The 19,255-nt window shown below is 44.2% G+C and overlaps 1 protein-coding gene across 1 annotated transcript; it reads right to left on the bottom strand.

The window, feature by feature from the left end:
• Positions 1–317: 317 nt before the first annotated feature.
• Positions 318–8,450, bottom strand: CXCL17 (C-X-C motif chemokine ligand 17). The gene is made up of 4 exons (XM_082438876.1): positions 8,154–8,450; positions 4,519–4,599; positions 3,779–3,880; positions 318–726 (listed from the first exon to the last, which is right to left on the bottom strand). The coding sequence occupies exons 1-4, from the start codon at positions 8,230–8,232 to the stop codon at positions 629–631; spliced, it is 360 nt and encodes a 119-aa protein (XP_082295002.1). The 5' UTR covers positions 8,233–8,450; the 3' UTR covers positions 318–628.
• Positions 8,451–19,255: the final 10,805 nt, after the last annotated feature.

The raw sequence follows: 19,255 nt of genomic DNA, 5'->3' as shown, positions 1-19,255 counted from the left end.
AATCATAAATACTGAAGGCATTTTATGTGCTAGGAAATGGTGCCAGGTTTGTTTTTTTTTTAACCTATATTATCTTTAGTAAGACAATGTCTGATTCATTAATCTAACTTCTTTCTTTGCCCCACCTAGCTCTTACCTCAGAAAGGTTTGTTGAATGAGTAAAAGAATACAAGGTTGGAAACTGGAGCGAGATTGAAGGTGGTGTTGGATACAGGTGTGTGTATAATCTGGATTGAGTTTGGAATGAACAGGGTAAAGTGGGTTGTCTGGATTGAATGTGAGTTTCCAGACCCCATTTGAAAATGATTTTAACCTACTACATTTAAATATATTTATTGACTTTTGTTTACTACTTGCTTGGTTATATTTAAGATCCAGTGGGACCAGCTAGGCAACCAGAAATTCCCTGTAAGTAAGTTTAAACCTGGGTAAGGGGAGGCCCCAGGAAAAGACTGACAAGGAAAGAAGCCACTAGAGGGGGCAATAATCTTGGGGAACATGCTTTTTGGGATGATTTAGGGAGTGGGGGTAAGGATGGGGAGCTTGAGGTGGGAGAAGAGCATCTTCTAGGTGCGCTCACTGCCTTGTTGCCAGAATGCTTTATCGGGACGGTGGGCTCTCAGAGCTCCTATAAGGGCAGAGCAAAGCTTGCCAGCTGACATCGTCTGAGAAATTGCTGGCAGGCTCTGGAGGGCTTGGTTGGCTTCTTGTGGTGTCTTTGGTGTCCTAGGGTGAAAAGAAAAGGGAGAGACTACTGTTAAAAACATTTTTATAATTTATTTTTTATGAGAGCTTTTAAAATGTTAAAAGTAAGACTCATCCCCTGGAAAAAATTAAAATGAAAAAGTATATCCAGTAAAAAGTTAAAGGATGCCCCGACCCCAGCCACTACTCCTCATTCTGTAGAGCTAACTGTTGTTACTAGTTTGCTACATAGTTTTCCATATGTTTTTGTATATAAACATAATAGTTCACTTTAAAAAACAAAATGAGCTTATCCTATACATATTGTTTTTGCTATGTTCCTTTAACAAATCTTTTATTATGGCACATCTATGGAAGTCCTTAAGACTTAAATGTGCAGTTCAATAAGTAGTTACAAAGAAATATTCATGAAACTACTACCCAGGCCTGGAACTAGAATACTACCAGCAACCCTCCTCCTCATCTGTTCACTCTCCTCCCTCTCCCCCTCACAGTGGTAATCCCCACTTTTGCAGTAAGCATTTTTTTTTTTTTCTTTATGGCTTTACCACCTACCTATACATTCCCATATAATTTAGTTTAATTTTGCCTTATTTTAAACTTTATGTATATCAAATCATACTATAACTATTCTCTCTTATTTTTTTCTCTTTTACTCAACATTATGTTGCTTTATTATTGTTCATTCTCACAGATATATAATATTCAAATATACTACTACTGAGTTATTCACTGACCAATTTTCAGTTTGGGGTAGTTATAAACAACGCTGCTCTGAAACCCTTGTTCATTTCTTCTGCTGTACATAAGCAAGCATTCCTTTTGAGAATGGAATTGCTAAGAGTGGAGTTGCTTGGTCACAGAGCTTAAACTTTAATAGATAACTATACCAGCAGTTTCTCAAAGTGATTTACCAATTTACACTCCCTTTAGCAGGAGATGATAGTTTCTCTGTTCTACTCTCTGACAATACATGGAATTATCAGACGTTAAAATTGTTGCCAATCCTCGGGATTGACATATATACACTAATATGTATCAAGTGGATAACTAATAAGAACCTGCTGTATAAAAAAATAAATAAAATAAAATTCAAAAATTCCAAAAAAAATTGTTGCCAATCTTATGATGTGGAGTGATCTGGTTTTTTAAAAATAAATTTATTTATTTATTTTTGGCTGCATTGGGTCTTCGTTGCAGTGCGCGGGCTTCTCATTGTGGTGGCTTCTCTTGTTGCGGAGCACGGGCTCTAGGCGCATGGGCTTCAGTAGTTGTGGCACATGGGCTCAGTAGCCATGGCTCACGGGCTCTAGAGCGCAGGCTCAGTAGTTGTGGCACACGGGCTTAGTTGCTCCGCAGCATGTGGGATCTTCCCGGACCAAGGCTCGAACCCATGTCCCCTGCGTTGGCAGGCAGATTCTTAATCACTGCGCCACCAGGGAAGTCCCTCTGTTTGGTTTTAATTCATATTTTCCCAGTTACTAGTAAGGTTGAGTGCCACGTCACATGTTTATTAGCTATTTGGATTTCTTGTCTCTGAAGGGCCTACTCAACTCTTTTGCCTATTTGTTGTGTTTCCTGCCTCCCTTTCATAGATCTATAGGAATTCCTTATCAGCCTGAATATTAATCCTTTACCGATATTAATATTTGCAGACATACCCCTACTCTTCTTCTTCTTGTCATTTTCTTCTTTTGATGACCAAAATTTCTTAATTTCAATAAAGTCAAATTTATTAATCTTTTCCTTTATGACTTATAAGTTTTGTTACTTGTTTAAGAAATCCTTTCCTGGGCTTCCCTGGTGGCGCAGTGGTTGAGAATCTGCCTGCTAATGCAGGGGACACGGGTTCGAGCCCTGGTCTGGGAAGATCCCACATGCCGCGGAGCAACTGGGCCCCTGAGCCACAACTACTGAGCCTGCGCGTCTGGAGCCTGTGCTCCGCAACAAGAGAGGCCACAATAGTGAGAGGCCCGCGCACTGCGATGAAGAGTGGCCCCCGCTTGCCACAACTAGAGAAAGCCCTAGCACAGAAAACGAAGACCCAACATAGCAATCAATCAATCAATCAATCTTTAAAAAGAAAAAAAAAAAAAAAGAAATCCTTTCCTACCCCAAGGTCATGAATATAGTCTCCAATATTCCCTTGTAAGTTTGTCTTTCAAATTTAGACCTTTAATTCACTGAAATTTATTTTTGTGATGGGCTTGAAATAGGGGGTCTCTGCACCTTTTATTCACTTAATGTATTGTGGACATCTTTCCAATCAACATATAATGACCTACCTAATTATTTTTGACAAGTGCAGAATTGCCCAATTTGCTCTTGATGAATTTTTTATTGAGGTATAATTGACATCTAACATTATATTAGTTTCAGGTGTACAACACCATGATTTGATATTTGTATACATTGTAAAATGATCACACTGTAAGTCTGTTAATGATGAGCATTTAATATGTTCATTTGTCACTACAATACTGCTATAATTAATATTCTTGTACATATATCTTTGAATATCCATGCTAGTATTCTATACTAGAGATTTCTTGAAGTGAGATTACTGGTTAAAACATACACACATTTAAGTTTTTGATAGGTACTACCAAATTGTATTTTACCTCCGTCAACAGTGATAAGGATCTAGATTCATCCCATTCTTGATAATATCATAACATCAATCAGTTTAACTCTTGCCAATATTCTTTTTATATGACATTTAATTATACCTAGACTAGGGAGGAATCACATTTTGTTTGACACCAACACCCGTGTCATCGTCAAGAGATCAATGACCAGGTCCCCAACAGCCCCATCTGCCTCCACTTTGATAAACAATGGCATTCTATCGTTAAGGAATTTGGTTAAGCCTCTCTAGTATTAGGAGAATTGCGTTTTGCTTTTCTTTCTCTTCCTATTCCCCCACAAGTTGACACTGAGTAGAAAGGGCTGAGAAGTGTGCTTATCCTGGTCTTCATTTCATTTCTCTTGTCTCTTCTCAACCCCTGCTTCATCCCTAGTTGATTCCACAGAGTGACTCTGGTTTAAGGAAGGTCATTCTTTTGGAACTTACTGGTTTTCTTCATCCTGCCCTTGAAATGATCACAGGGACACGGCTTCTTTGGCAGCCCAGGCACTGTCATGAGTTTTCTTTTAGGGGCTCTCAGGAACCAATCTGAAATAAGGGAGTTGCTGCTTAGAAGGGTTAATATGTTTGAGGCTGGGCTTTACTTGCCATCTTCCTTGCCTCTCGATTCGTTTTCATACTGCAGTGGGTGTGGGAAAGGGTCAACACAGAACAGTGGAGATATCCAGTTATATGAGCACTAGGGTCTCTAAGTTGTTTGCCTGACCTGTATGGGCAAGGATTTGGTGGCAAGTTTGGAGGAGGCATCAGGGTATCATTCGGGAGACTGAAAAATGAGGAATAAGACCTAGGTGTCTGCTTTTTAGTGGTTGCTTTACCTCAAGCAAGCCATTTTGCCTCTCTGATTTCAGTCTACCTGTGAGTAAAATAAGGTTGAGAATGGGGTCCAGGAAAGACTTGGAAGGCAGCCCTGGGTTGTTGGGGAAAAAAGGGTAAGGGAGAGGAGGCAGCCAGAGATTCAGCCAGCTCCCCCCTGGACCTTGGAGGAGTCTGGCTCTTACATGAAACTCAGGAAGAAAATAAGTGTTGGTGCTGCATGTGGTGGGCTTGTGGAGAGGGGAGAGGGTGAGGTCAGCTCAGATAACATCTGCTCCGGTCCAGAGGGACTCCAGGGAACAAGTTGGGATCTGATGGTGCACCCCTGTTGTCGATACTGGATTACTGACCTTTGCACTCACATTCTTGGCCTCCGTCCTGGAGCCACCTCCCAGAAGCCTGGTGTTGGTCCCTATGGCCTCTGGCAATCCCTGTAGGAAGGAAACTGGTCACTTCCAGTCACTGGAAAGGGAAGGGGCCAAGAGAATTGGTCCCCCCCCACCCCATCATTGTGCTACCGAGGTCAGCGCAGCTCCATTGATCTTCCTTTTTACTCAGGGATCTAGGGTGCTTCAAGAGAGGAGTATTTTAAATGGATAAGGAACTGAGGTTTAAAATCTGGCCTAGAGAAAAGCTTAGCTGGAGGTAGGTGGAGAAAGAATGGCTTCTGGATGGAAGAGAGGACCATAGGTAGGGGTTACTCAACACCTTACAACCTCCCCCCATTAAGATCCCTCCCTACACACATTACAATCCTCGTGACCTAAGGAATGAGAGCAAGGAGTAGATTATTCCATAAACCAGTCAGGAACTTCACCTGACCTCCACGTTTGGTTGTATTTGAATCCATAATCGCAGTTCAACTATAAGAGGATGGTATTTACCTTTGTTCATCTGGAACAAATCCATTCCTCTATTCAAGTCTGTCTTACCACGTGATGCTATCTTATTCCCATTTTGTGATACCTAAAATATTTTTATGACAATCAAGTATGATGTTTTATAGAGATTCTTGAGCTAGAACTGGGTCCAGATGATGCTTCCTCTGTACAGGGGTTGCTCATATTTCCTGCCAGAATTAATTACGGTTTCCCATGGTTCCCCGTCACATTTGAATACAGCTCTACCCTTGCACAGTTATAGTTTGTTGTTTGAAATGTGTTGTGGACTGAATTGTGTCCCCCTAAAATTCATTGAAGCCCTAACCCTTAATAACTCAGTATGACTGTATTTGAGGATAGGGCCTTTAAATAGATGATTAAGTTAAAATGAGGCCCTGATGGTTGGGCTCTAATCCAATCTGACTGGAGTCCTTATAAGGAGAAGAGATTTGGGCACACAAAGAGACACCAGGCATGGACATGCGCAGAGGAGTGACCAGGTGAGGAAATAGCAAGGAGATGGCCATCTGTAAGCCAAGGAGAGAGGCCTCAGAAGAAACCAAAGTTGCTGACACATTGATCTTTGACTTCCAGCCACCAGAATTTTGAGAAAATAAGTTGCTGTTGTTTAAGCCTCCCAGTCGGTGGTATTTTGTTATGGCGGTCCTAGCAAACTAAAAATTTTTCTTCCTCACTAGAGTCTGAACCAATGGCTCAGTAGTCATTCAGCTACAGGGCTCCTGACACATGGTAGACACGTGGTAAATGTTTGTTTGATAAGAGGATGGACAAGTTGTCCGGAGAGGGCCCTTAGAGCAGCATCCGGTTCAATCCCGCTCTCCTATTTCCCAGACTCTTTCTGCCCTTTCTGCCACACAGATGAAGGGTGTTGCATCATTTCTCCAAGTGCTGGTTTCCAAGTGTTTTCATGTGCTATTTTGAGTGGTGTTAAAGTAATTTCAACGGGCATAACCCCAGCTGTCTAAACTTTTCTACTATATCACTGTCACCTGACCTCTACTTCTGGTTCCAGAGAAAAGCCACAGAATATTAGAGCCAGAAGGAAACTTGGAGATTATTAGTGGAACCCCTTCATTGAGAAGTTTTTCTTTTTCGTTTTTAATGCAATATAACTATATTAGAGAAAATTTGTAAAGTAAAAATGAAGAAATCTTTACCCTTATCAGCTGTTGGAATTTTGGTGTGTTTCTTGCATATAATTTTTTAATGAAGTGATAACCAGTCCATTTACTGAACCCTTATTAGGTTCACATTGTCCATAGTTTACTCTTCACAACAGTTGTACACGCTAAGTGGTATTTTATTCATTTTAAGAAGATAAAACTGAGGCTGAAAAATGTTAAGCATCTTGTCCAGAGTTTCAAAGTAAGTGATGGAGCCAGGATTTAGATCACCATTCCCCTCAATTCAAGTCTGAGTGTCAAGGTCCAGGTGAGTCTAAACGTGTCGCCATGTTTGAGAATTATTGGTAGAGAGCACTGGCTCCACTGGGCAGTGGGTCCCCCTCCAGGGGACATTTGGCAATGTCTGGAGATATTTTGGGCTGTACTAACTGGGCAGGGGAGGGTGGTAGGGGAGAGGCTGCTCTTGGCTTCTAGCAGGTGGAGGCCACGCGGATGTTGTTAAACAGGTTACGAAGCACAGAGCAGCTCCCCCTCCTTACAACAAGGAGTTATCCAGCCCTAATGTCAGTGGGGCTGCTATGAAACGCGGGTGTCGAGTCTCCTAAGGGCAACATTTTGAACTCAGAAACCTGAGGATTGATTCTTTCACTTGGCAAATATTTACTGAGCACCGTGCGGGATAGCATGAGGGACGTGGAAACAATACACCAGATTGTGCCAGAGGGGAGGTTACAGTGTAGAAGGGCAGGGGTGGAGGTGGGAGAGGCACACCAACACCAACTTAAGGTAGAACATGAAAAGGGCAGAGAGTCGAGTTAGGGCAAAACTTGTTCACAGGAGGGAGGGGTCACACGTGGTCCTGGGACGAATCAAGGGAGGCTGTGGGAGAAGGTGGCTTGGGGTGGGTTTTGTGAGCAAAGTTGAGCTGGTGGGAAAGCACAAGACCAGCTCGGGAGCAGCCCGAGGTCTAGTTGAGCGGAGCACAGAGCACTTAGTGTGAGGAGGGCTGGACTGGAAAGGCAGCTGTGGCTGGAGCTTGGAATCCAGGCTGAGGACTCTAGCCTTGGTGTCTGTCATAGTGGTGGAAAAGCCTTCCCTTCCAGAATGGTGGTCTAGGCCCCAGGGCTCGGGGGCCCAGCAGCTTCCAGAGAGCTCTCTCTATAGGGAGGGAATGTTGGAAATTGGGGTGGAGTCAGGAGAACTCCTGATTTTAGGACAGAGTTGATGCTCAATATATAACAAAGCTATTTCACCTCAAAGTAGCCCTTGGGGAGATGTCCCCCTCGAGTGGAGACATAGGTCGGGATGAGGTCTCTTCTGCACAGCTGTTCTGCTAAGGGCGAGGCCACTTCAGCTGTAGTGAAAAGTGGAGCCGATTCGGAGCCCCTAACCCAGGGTCTGCTTCCCAAAGGTGAGTTGTTCAGACAGGGCTTGGTGTGGCTACAGTTTCAAACATGGGTACTACCTGGTGGTGTGATTTTTCTAGTTTATCACCATACCGTGAAATAACATTAAAAATAGTTGGGGCACGTCTGGTGCACTGTAAAGAATACAATCGAGGATGACTTATTGTCTGTGGTTGGACAGTTGCCTTCAACACCCTCCCACCACTGCCTCCAAGCCTGGCCCTGGGGACATTCATTACTCTCTAGAACAGGGATTGGGGGGAGGTGAGGCAGCAAATCTCTGTTGGGCCATTATTTTTTTCTCCCCCGCCAGCTACAGTTGCAGACACTTCCATGCACACGGACCTCTTTAACTTTCACAACACTCTTTGGATTTATGTACAGTTCTTTCCTTTTTGTAAATGAAGAAACGGGCACTGAGACAGGCTAACTTGCCCCTAATCCCTGTAACCTAAAGGGGCTACATTTTACTGCCTGTGTGGTCATGTTCTTTTCTGTTTTGCCATGTTTCTCCCCCCTCTTTATCTTTCATAGAAAAAAAAATTTTTTTTACCTGGATTTGAGCTGCTGTGGACCGTGGACACCAGCATTAGTGGCAGCAACAGAAGGAGGGAAGAGATTAGAACTTTCATTCCAAATGTTGGTGCTGCTGTGCGTTGCTTGAAGAGTGTGTGGAAGGTTCCCAGGGAGAGGGTCCCGAGTTCTTGCAGTGGCTCAGGCCGTGCGTGGTACGTGGCTTGAGGGTCTGCGCTTTACTCCCAAGCCAGTGTTCCCATTAGAGGGCGAGAACGGCCAAGTGACGTTGGTCTCATTAGGTTACTGGGCCATGTGATTTATGGGAATATGGAAGGTAAAACTGGCCAAAGAGAAGGAGTGAAGCATATTCTTAGGAACATGAGAGGGTGACTGATAACTTGGCAGCAGTTCTCAGCCCCTCCCCTCCTCCCTCCCGCCTCCCTACCCCCCAGTGTGCTATGATTTCTTCCCCAAGTCTTTTTCCTTGTTTGAATTTCCTTATACATGTGAGTGACATTTTCTAGCTTAGTATCTGTCAGGAAAGAGAGTGCTAAGGGCTGGCAAAGAGAGAATCACACGGCGTGTTTCCCCTCTGTTCTCCCCACTCCCGTCCTTGGATCAGCAATAGCAGGGTTGTTGTTTGGGAAGTTGCCGTGTCCCCACTGTTTACAATTTCCTCCAAACCTGTAGCCACATAAGGAGGGAAACAGAGAGGATCGAGGAGGAGAGGCTCTTCTCTCTTGCCCCGAACCCTGGCCTGGGGCGCCTCCTTGTTGTTGGTCAGGCAGGTGGCTGTGGCCTCGTGGCTCCTGCCTAAGGGAGAGGGAACTGGGTTGGTGGAAGACCCTCAAGGCTTCAGGTCCAAGAGGGTTTGAGAAACAGGAGCCACAGCGGGGAAGGTGTTTGCCCAGGCTGCTGGGGCTCTTGTTTCAGACCTTGTTTGGAAACAGCCCAAAGCGAAAGGAGGTGATACTACTTGGAGCAAACATCGAGAGTACACAACATCAGCACTTACTGAGTGTGACTCATTCCAGAGGCTTCAGGAAATGGGTTCAAAGATGGGGGGAGGCTGGACTTAAGTGCTGGGTGATATTTGTGGGGCTGAGGGGAAGGTTAACAAGGAAGTCCTCCCTGGCTCCTCCAGGCAGGAGTGAGTAAAGGTGGTGTGACTTTTGTTCCAGCCAAGAGGAGGGAAGAGGCCAGGCGTGGATTTTGCTCATTCTTACCCTCTCAATTCAGATTATTTCTGCCTATGGACATGTCGGAGAGTTGATTGTAGACTTTGCTACTACAAAGTTTATAAAGCGTCTGCAGGCGGCAGGCACCGTGCTAGGCAGTTGAGATTGTCCTCGAGTTGGAGGCTCGGTCTGCGCTTGGTCTGATGTAAACCACTGACGTGGCTTCTCCCTGGAAAAGAGTCAGACCCTTCTCTTGTTAATATTGACAACTAATTAGAGCTCATCTTGAGAACTTTAGTTGTGTCAGCACAGTCTTTGTGACTTACAAAGTTTCCCTTCCAGAAAGGAGGTAAAGGGAAAGTGGGAGAAATAACCATTTTCCCACTGTTATTTGGTTTCCCCACTCCACAGTATACGTAGTAGACATTCACAAATGCTTGTTGATTGATTCCATGCTTCCTGTTGCTCTAAGAAGAGTCATTTATTCATACACACATTCAGTGGGCATTTGAGTCCGTAATGTCTGCCCGGTATTTGCAGGTCGTGGCTCCCGAGAAGAAGGAGGTGTGACGCTGCCTCTGAGGGGCTCTCACTGCACACATAGACCCGTGGAGAGTCAGTCCAGCCGCTCCATTTTATGGAAGCGGAAATGAAAGCTCAGGGAAGTTACGTGATTTGTTCAAGATCACATCCAGTTAGCCTCAAAGCCAGGGAAGAAAAACTCAAGTTTCCTGACTTGCTGGAATGTCTGTTCGCCTGGCTGCCGCAGGTGCCAGTGTGGTGAGCTCTAACAGGAGAGGGAGGACGTCAGGATGAAGTGGGAGCCCACCAACATCTTGGATTATCCAGAGGGAAATGTCTGGTTGAACCCTGACTGCAAAAATCGGGGACACTTGCGTTCTCTTTCTTTTTCACTTTGAGCTTGAAATGAGGAAAACGGGAGCCCAGAAAACCCAGAGTGGACAATCTTCACAGGGGGTTGACGAGATGGGCCCCCAAGTCTGTGTTCGCCTCTATCAAAGTGTTTCTCACGTGACCGCAATGCTCCGACTTTGGACTGGGTTCCCTCTGTACCTGGCCCTCAGTGAGGTGAGGGACCAGGTCTGATTCATCCTTGTGTCTCCAGCGCATAGTGCATCGCAGGCTCTAATAGATATTTCTCAAAAATAAAACAACAAAAAGTGTACACCTACACAGCCATGGGATGACTGGGTAGCAGCACAAGTCGAGAACCCATCTCCGCACATGAGCTGATGTGGAATTTGGCTTTCTAAGTACAGGTGAAGTGCTCAGAATGGGGATGTGGGTCGTCCTGTGGCTCTGCTGCTGTGCTTGGGACACGCCCAGGATTCGGAGTTTCTGCTCTGGTTGACCCACTTCACTTGCCCTTCAGAAGGTGGCAGGAGAGTACAGGGAACTTCCGAATATGTCCTTTTGGAAATGGCTGAGGGAAGATGGAAGGGCGTATGGTGGTTGTTCACAAGAATGTGAAGGTCTGTTGTGTGAAAACGTATGAGGCTTATTTTTGTGCCTACACAGAGTAGCCGCAGGCTTGGCGAGTCTGCATCAGACACATTTTTGCTCAGGATGAGAGAGAACTGTCAGAGCAAAGTAAGTTTCCTTGGAAAATTACAAGTTTACTGATGGAGTTCAGGTGGGGGCTGGATGTCTGAAAATAACTGTCACAGTGATTTTTTTTCCTTGAAGTTTCCAAGGGTAGAGAGCTTGGCCTGGAACCCAGGATTCCCACTCATACCACATTTTATTAGGTATATAAAATCTGCCATTTGAAATGTGACATTACTCTATGATGTAGGCCCATGTCTATCTGACAGTTACTTCCAGTCATTGTGGGTGGTTGTGATTCTCTTCTCTAATCTGTGACTTAGACGTCACCCCCTCTGCCAACCCTCCCACCTCCTTTCCAGGAGAGAACGGTAAGATCAAGTGCATTTACTCATCATGACCACAAGGTGGCAGCGCTGCCCCATCCGTGTTTCTGAAAACTCTACTGAGATACGGGCAAGTCTGAGAGCTCTGGTTAGGATTAGGAAAAGGGAGCAAGTGAAGTGACTAGGTAAATTTTTTTTTTTTTTCCCCTGCTAAGTGACAGAGTTGAGGTGAGTCTGAAACCATTGCATTGTAGAAGTGGCAGACACTTTAGGGAAGTGACCCAAACTTTAATGTGCTTACAGATCACCTGAGTATCTTGTTCAATACAAATCTGATTTTTCTGGTGGAGCCTGAGATTCTGCATTTCTAATAAGCTTTTGGATGATGCCGTTCCTGCTGGTTATTGGTCCCCACTTTGAATAGCAAAGCCTTAGAGGTCACTTAGATTAATTCTTCCTTCCCCCGATTTATGGATGAAGAGAGGTAGAAGTCCAGAGAGAGAAGGTGCCTTGCCTGACGTAGCCATGACTTCAGCACTTAGCTTTCTACATCTCAACCCAAGTTTCTCACTCAATCCATTTCTTGCTCTACTATATCATGTGGCCCCCCTTTACTGTTGTGGTGGCATCTCTGTAGCTTGGGAACCAGAACTCCCATTTTCACCACCATCCCCTTTGGTCTTTGCTCGAGGTGTCACTTTGGTTACTCCTGTTTATGGAAATAATCAATAACCAATCTATAATAAGAATAGAAAAGAGTTTTATTTGCGCCAAAGTGAGGATTGTAGCCTGGGAGACAGTGTCTGGATAGCTCTGAGGAGCTGCTGTGGAGAATCATGGTTTTCAGCACAGCTTTTTTATTTTCCCTATCAATAATTACTGTATTTTTTTCTTTCTTTTTTAAAATTTTATTTCATATTGGGGTATAGTTGATTAACAATGTTGTGTTAGTTTCAGGTGTACAGCAAAGTGATTCAGTTATACATACAGATGCATCCATTCTTTTTCAAATTCTTTTCCCATTTAGGTTGTTACATAATATTATTGAGCAGCGTTCCCTTCAGCACAGTTTTATATCTTGTCAGAAGAAAGACCATCAAACATGTTAGGGGTTCATTCCTTCAAGGTTTCAAATAAAAACAGATGAACAGGGCTTCCCTGGTGGCGCAGTGGTTGAGAATCTGCCTGCCGATGCAGGGGACACGGGTTCGAGCCCTGGTCTGGGAAGATCCCACATGCCGCGGAGCAACTAGGCCTGTGAGCCACAACTACTGAGCCTGCGCGTCTGGAGCCTGTGCTCCGCAACAAGAGAGGCCCGCGCACCGCGATGAAGAGTGGCCCCCGCTTGCCGCAACTGGAGAAAGCCCTTGCACAGAAATGAGGACCCAACACAGCCAAAAATAAATAAATAAATAACTAAATAAAATAAAAATAAAGGAATTCCTTTAAAAAAACAAAACAAAACAAAACAAAACAGATGAACAGTGACACAGTGAGTCAGTATGGCTTTGGCGCCTGCAAAGGGAGTCTTACTATCAAAGGAGTACTGGCACTGGCATCCCAGGAAGGCAGCCATTTAATCTGTTTTTTAAGTGCACTGTCTTCTTCCTTCCTTCCCCCTTTTTTCCTTTTTTTTTTTTTCCTCTCTCTTTTTAAAATTTCTATTTTATTTATTTATTTTTGCCCATGCCATGCGGAATGTGGGATCTTAGCTCCCCGACCAGAGATTGACCAGGGATCAAACTCAAGCGCCTTGCAGTGGAAGCGTGGAGTCTTAACTGGATTGCCAGGGAAGTTTCCCTCTCTCTCTCTTTCTGTCTCTCTCTCTTTCTTTTCTTCTCTCTTTCTTTCCTTCCCTTCCTTTCTTCCTTCCTTCCTTTGTTTCTTTCATTCTTTCTTTTTCTTTCTTTCTTTCTCTCTGTCTTACTGAGGTGTAGTTTATTTATAATATTAAATTAGATTCAGGTGTACAACTTAGTGATTCGATATTTTTCTAGATTATAGTCTATTTATAGTTATTATGAAATATTGGCTATATTCCGTGTGCTGTACCATATAATTCTGTAGCTTATATATTTCATACATAGTAGTTTGTAACTCTAAATCTCCTAATCCTATCTTTCTCCTCCTCTTTCCTTCTTCCCACTGGTAACCACTAGTTTGTTCTTTTTTTTTAAAGTATTTGTTTATTTATTTATTTATTTATGGCTGTGTTGGGTCTTCGTTTCTGTGCGAGGGCTTTCTCTAGTTGTGGCAAGCGGGGGCCACTCTTCATCGCGGTGCGTGGGCCTCTCACTATCGCGGCGTCTCTTGTTGTGGAGCACAAGCTCCAGACGAACAGGCTCAGTAGTTGTGGCTCACGGGCCCAGTTGCTCCGCGGCATGTGGGATCTTCCCAGACCAGGGCTCGAACCCGTGTCCCCTGCATTGGCAGGCAGATTCTCAACCACTGTGCCACCAGGGAAGCCCTTCTGCTGATTTTTTGATTGGGTTGTTTGTTTTTTTCATGTTGAGCTGTATGAGCTGTTTATATATGTTGGATATTAATCCATTATCAGTCATATAATTTGCTAATATTTTCTCCCATTCAGTACATTGTCTTTTCCTTTTTGTTGATGGTTTCCTTCGCTGTGCAAAAGCTTTTAAGTTTAGTTAGGTTCCATTTGTTTTTTTCTTTTTTCTTTTGTTTCCTTTGCCTTAGAAGACAAATCCAAAAAAAATATTGCTATGATTTAAGTCAAAGAGTGTTCTGCCTCCGTTTTCTTCTAGGAGTGTTTTGGTTTCCAGTCTTACATTTAGGTCTGTAACTCATTTTGAGTTTATTTTTGTATATGGTGTGAGAGAATGTTCCAATTTCATTGTTTCACATGTAGCTGTACAGTTTTCCTCGCACCACTTATTGAAGAGGCTGTCTTTTCTCCATTGTATATTCTTGCTTCCTTTGTCATAGATTAATTGACCATAAGTGTGTTCGTTGGTTTATTTCTGCACTCTCTATTCTGTTTCATTGATCTATGTGTCTGTTTTTGTGCCATACCACACTGTTCTGATTACTTTGTAGTATACTTTGTAGTATAGTCCAAAGTTAGGGACTGTGATAGCTCCAGGTCTATTCTTTCTGAAGATTGTTTTGGCTACTTGGGGTCTTTTGTGTTTCTATACACATTTTTAAATGATTTGTTCCAGTTTTGTGAAAAATGTTCTTGGTATTTTGATAGGGATTGCATTGAATCTGAAGATTGCCTTGGGTGGTATGGTCATTTTGACAATATTAATTCTTCCAGTCTATGAACACGGTATGTCTTTCCATCTGTTTGTGTCCTCTTCAGTTTCTTTCATCAGTGTCTTACAGGTTTCTGAGTATGTCTTTTACCTCCTTAGGTAGATTTATTCCTAGGTATTTTATTCCTTTTGATGAGACTGTAAATTGGATGGTTTCCCTAATTTCTCTTTCTGATAGTTCATTGTTAGTATATAAAATGCAACAGATTTCTGTATATTAATTTTGTATCCTGAAACTTTACCAAGTTGATTGATGAGCTCTGGTAGTTTTTCGGTGGTGTCTTAAGTTAAAATGAAATATAAGAAAAGAAAAGAAAGAAAGCTTCCAGCTAATTACTGAGACACCAGAGTTGAGAACCACTTTCAGAGCAATGTTCCTGAAAATGCTATTTTGTCATTTATCTGACCTTTTCAAAGTTTTCCAGTGACTCCTGTCTTCTGTAGGATGAAGTTTAAATTCCTAGGTTGCCACTGAAAGCTCCCATAGCATGTTCCCCATCTGCTTCCTTGGTCTATGCAGTAAGACCCGAACCCACATTTTACATTCCCATGTCTGCATTTATTCTAATTCTTTTCCTTCTTCCTATAATACCCTTCCATTCCTGCTCAGCCTCCTGAATTATTTTTCATCCTAAGGCCCATTTCGGATCCTGTCCCTTCATTGAAGTCTTTTATGAGTATTTCTGTTAGAAGCAGTCATCTTTCCTCTCCTTGAATTCTGGTAGGTAGGACTGTGTGGAGTGAAAATATGAGCTTTAGATTTAGAAATATGTGAGTCTGAATCCTAGTTCTACCTTTTACCAGTTCTTGGATAAGGGACAAGTTTTTGTTTTTTGTTTTTAAATATTTATTTATTTGGCTGCTCCGGGTCTTAGTTGAGGCACACGGGATCTTTGTTGCGCCACACGGGATATTTAGTTGCGGCATGTGGGATCTAGTTCCCTGACCAGGGATCGAACGCGGGGCCCCTGCACTGGGAGCACGGACTCTTAGCCACTGGACCACCCGGGAAGTCCGGGGACAAGTTAACTGATCTTGGAGTTTTGGTTTCTCATTGCCAAATGGGGATAATATTAGTACCTACTTTAAAGGGTCATTGTGAGCCTTAGATGAGGTATAAACATAAAGGTCCCAGCACACAGGAGGCGCCTTCCTCCTCTTGTTCGTAGCTCAGTTGTCCTCACAGAGGTGGTGTGTGGTGAAAGGCTCTTGTCAAAATTTCCTCCAGAGCCTGTAAAAGATATTTGTGTCTGGTCAGCACTAAGATGACAGACACACTTGAACTGAATTGAGTGTGTGAGTCTTCAAGCAATTCAACTGAGATTTTTTCAGCTGGAAGCCAACTCAGAAATAAGTGACCTATGGATAGAGGAATGTAACCCAGCGGGGTGGGGGCAGGTAGAGAATGGGTTAGAAACATTGGGAGAAAGCTCTGATGCCTCCCACACCCACCTTTGCTCTCAGCAGGACAGCACTGAGGAAGTAGACTCCTTAGTAAGACTCCCTGAGCCATGAGTCCTGCATAGCAACCCTTCACTAATCCATTCCTTGCCCAAGTGATGCGTACACAGGTGTCAGGTCCCCTGTGAGTTGAATACTTTCACCTTTTCTGCTCCCTCTACCCACACAGCTCAGTGTTGGGTGCTGTGGTTCGGCCCCAGGTCCCAGGCCCCTACTACGGGTCTAAGAAGTCAGGGCCAGGAATTGGGGCTGAGGAGGAAGTCAGAGGCCTGGGGACTTTCTACTTGTGCTCTAACCACTCAGCAGTCCTGTGGGGCAGTGATGAGGCGGGACTTCTCATGGGGTGGTCCTCAAACCATCTGCATCAGAGTCACCTGGGATGTTTGTTATAAATTCAGATGTATAGGCCTCACCTTGCAGCAACGAAAAGCAGAACCTCAAACACTGATATTTGAGACTAACTGAGTTGGGGCTGGATGTCTGGTTCTGGAAGGCAATGGAATCCTGCCTTCTCCAGCCACCTGCAGTTTGGGTCTCATCCCTCTGTGAGGTCGACACTGTAGTCTCTGCTTTCTTTCTTTCTCTGGGCTGTTGGAGGGGTACATTCCGTTCTGAGAATGCATGAAATCATGCTGATGCTTATGCTAGAGGAGGCGTTTGGAGACAGTGGCTTTTATTCCCATTTTCCTTTCACCCTTCATTTGCTTCTCTCCTCGCTTATAGCCCCTCCCCACCCACTCCCCCTCAGCCATCTGTCCCGGGTGGCTTACCACCTGTGTGGGACCAGACTAGGGGAGGGCGGGGCACCATCTGTGTGGTTTGGTGCTGGGGGGGATGAGCGCTGGGACAGGAGCAGTTTCACTGTGGTTCCTCTCAGGCCCGGCCGCCCTCGATGTGGAGGTGGTGCTTTCCATGAGGTTCAGCTGCTTCACCCCACGAGGAGAGGGCACATGCTGAGGGTTGGGGATGGTGGAGTTGAAGCCTGGCATGTGAAGTGGAAATCCTGTCACCCACACAGAGGTCTGCGTGCTCCCCATCTTTTCTGAAATGGACGGTTAGTCTCCCTCAGGGCCCTGAGCCGGGCAGTACAGATAAACAGGAGGAAATATGAACCATCCACTACATGTTTGGAGGGCTGATCCAGTTACACTGCCTGCCCTGAGTGAGGACAACTGAGAGTTTATAGAGTTCAGTTTTGGGGATGTTCACACTCTGGGTCCTTGGGGACATCCAGAGGTGGGGCAGGGCCCTGGGCTGGGGGTGAGGAGAGCTGGTTCTGAGTCAGCTAAGCGACCAGTTTCCTTTGTTACCATGAGAAAGTCTTCATATTTATCCCTTCACTGTTGTAGTTATAGTTGATTTTACAATATTTTGTCCTTTTTTCTTCATACTAGCTTAAGTGGTTGACAGACAGCATTTATCAGTGGGATCTTTTTCTTTCCTATAGAGTCTTCTTGTTGTAGATTTTTCTTTTCCACTTACAGAAGAGCGTTTAACATTTCTTTTAGGGTAAGTTCAGTATTGATGAACTCTTAGTTTTTGCTTCTCTGAGAAGTTTTTTTTATCTCTCCTTCAATTCAAAATGATAATCTTGCTGGATAAAGTATCCTAAGTTGTAGGTTTTCCCCTTTCAGCAGTCTAAATATCAATAAATCTTGCCACTCCTTTCTGGCCCGCACGGTTTCTGCAGAAAAATCAGCTGATAGCCTTATGATGGTTCTCTTATATGAGATTCTTTGTTTTTCTCTGTCTTTAGAATTCTCTCTTTAACTTTTGTCATTTTCATTATGATACATCTTGGTGTGGGTCTCTTTGGGTTCATCTTGTTTGGGACCTTCTGTGCTTTTTGTACCTGGATATCTGTTTCCTTTTTCAGGTTTGGGAAGTTTTCAGCCATAATTTCACCAAATGCTTTTTGGACAACACTCTGTCACTTCTCCTTCTGGGACCTCTATAATGTGAATGTTGGTATGCTTGATGTTGTTCTAGAGATACCTTAAGCTGCTCTCATTAAAAAAATTTTTTTTTTCTTTTTGCTATTCTGATTGGGCAATTTCCATTATTCTATCTTCTACATCACTTACGCATTCTTCGGTATCACCTAGTCTGATGTAAGTTCCACATAGTGTGTTTTTCATTTCAGTTATTGTATCCTTCAGTTGTTCTTTTTTAATATATATTTTCTAATTCCTTGTTAAAACTCTCACTGTGTTCATCTATTCTTTTCTGTAATTTGTTTATCATTCCTGTTACCAATGCTTTGAACTCTTCATTTGGTAAATTATTTATTTCTGTTTCATTAGTTGTGTACTCAGGGGTTTTCTCTTGTTCTTTCAAATGAGATAAATTCTTCTATCTTCTCATTTTGCTGAACTTTCTCTGTCTGTGTGAAATTAGGTGAAACCGTTACCTATTCTGGTCTTGAACTTGTGTCCTTGTATGGAGCACCTCTATACATTATGAGTGTGCCCAGTAGCTGGTGGGAGAGCTGAATCTGATGTGAGCATGTGTCTCATCTTCCCCCAGCGGGTGCTGACAGCTATCAGCTTGGTAGGAGATGGAGGGGCTAGAGCCAGAGCCAGGTGTGAGCTGGGGCTTCTCCTCTGCTCAGTGGACAGCACCCCCTATTGGGGCCGGGGGTGAGTCACAAGTTGCTGGAGCAGAAGCCCTGAGGGTCGGTCCAAGTTGGCTTCATTGCCTAAGTGTGTAGTCTCCTTCCCCTTCCCAGCGTTGGCACCTTGGCCCCAGAGGGGAGCCGTGCTGGAGCAGGAGGAGCTGGGTCGGGTACCGGCTGGGGCTGGGTCATGTGCCGGGGCAGTCCCTGGAAACCAGCCAGAGTCCTGGGCAGTTTCAATCCGCTTCCTCCTTCTTGTTTCGGGAGTAAGTAAGCGTGTGTGCGTTCTTCACCAACGAAGTATAGGTTTCAAACAGCCCCACTGTTAGTCCCACTGGTTTTGAAACTCTGCCTCCCGGTTTTGGACCCCAGGCCTGTGGCGCCCAGTATGTGGTTTGAACCTCTCACTCCCCAGGGAGGATCTCTCAGCCCTTGCAATCCTCCTCCTTTTCTGTGTCCCTTCCCAGGGACTCAGGTCCTGACCTGATCACTTCTCTTCTCTGCCTACCAGATTCTGTGTGCATCTTTCTCACAACCTTCGTTGTGTCTTTCCGCCAGTCTTACTAGGTAGATATATTTCTGATGTGTCATACAGGGAGGGGAGCTCTGTGTCCTTCTACTCTCCTATCTTGATCTCCCTCCAAGCTTGCGTACAAGTTCTAATGTGGACATGTGTTTTCATTTCTCTTGCATATAAACCTGGGAGTGGAATT

Source organism: Balaenoptera physalus (assembly GCF_965194825.1).
Source record: "Balaenoptera physalus genome assembly, chromosome: 19".
Taxonomy (NCBI): Eukaryota; Metazoa; Chordata; class Mammalia; order Artiodactyla; family Balaenopteridae; genus Balaenoptera; species Balaenoptera physalus.
This window is presented reverse-complemented; position numbering and strand designations above follow the sequence as displayed.

What these genes read in the sequence shown, in the direction of transcription:
- CXCL17 (XM_082438876.1), bottom strand. Translation starts at nt 8,232, where the DNA reads ATGAAAGTTCTAATCTCTTCCCTCCTTCTGTTGCTGCCACTAATGCTG. An exon ending in CCACAGCAGCTCAAATCCAG is followed by an intron (nt 4,600 to 8,153) that starts GTAAAAAAAATT and finishes TCCTTCCTACAG; the next exon opens with GGATTGCCAGAGGCCATAGG. An exon ending in GGGCAGGATGAAGAAAACCA is followed by an intron (nt 727 to 3,778) that starts GTAAGTTCCAAA and finishes TTTTCACCCTAG; the next exon opens with GACACCAAAGACACCACAAG.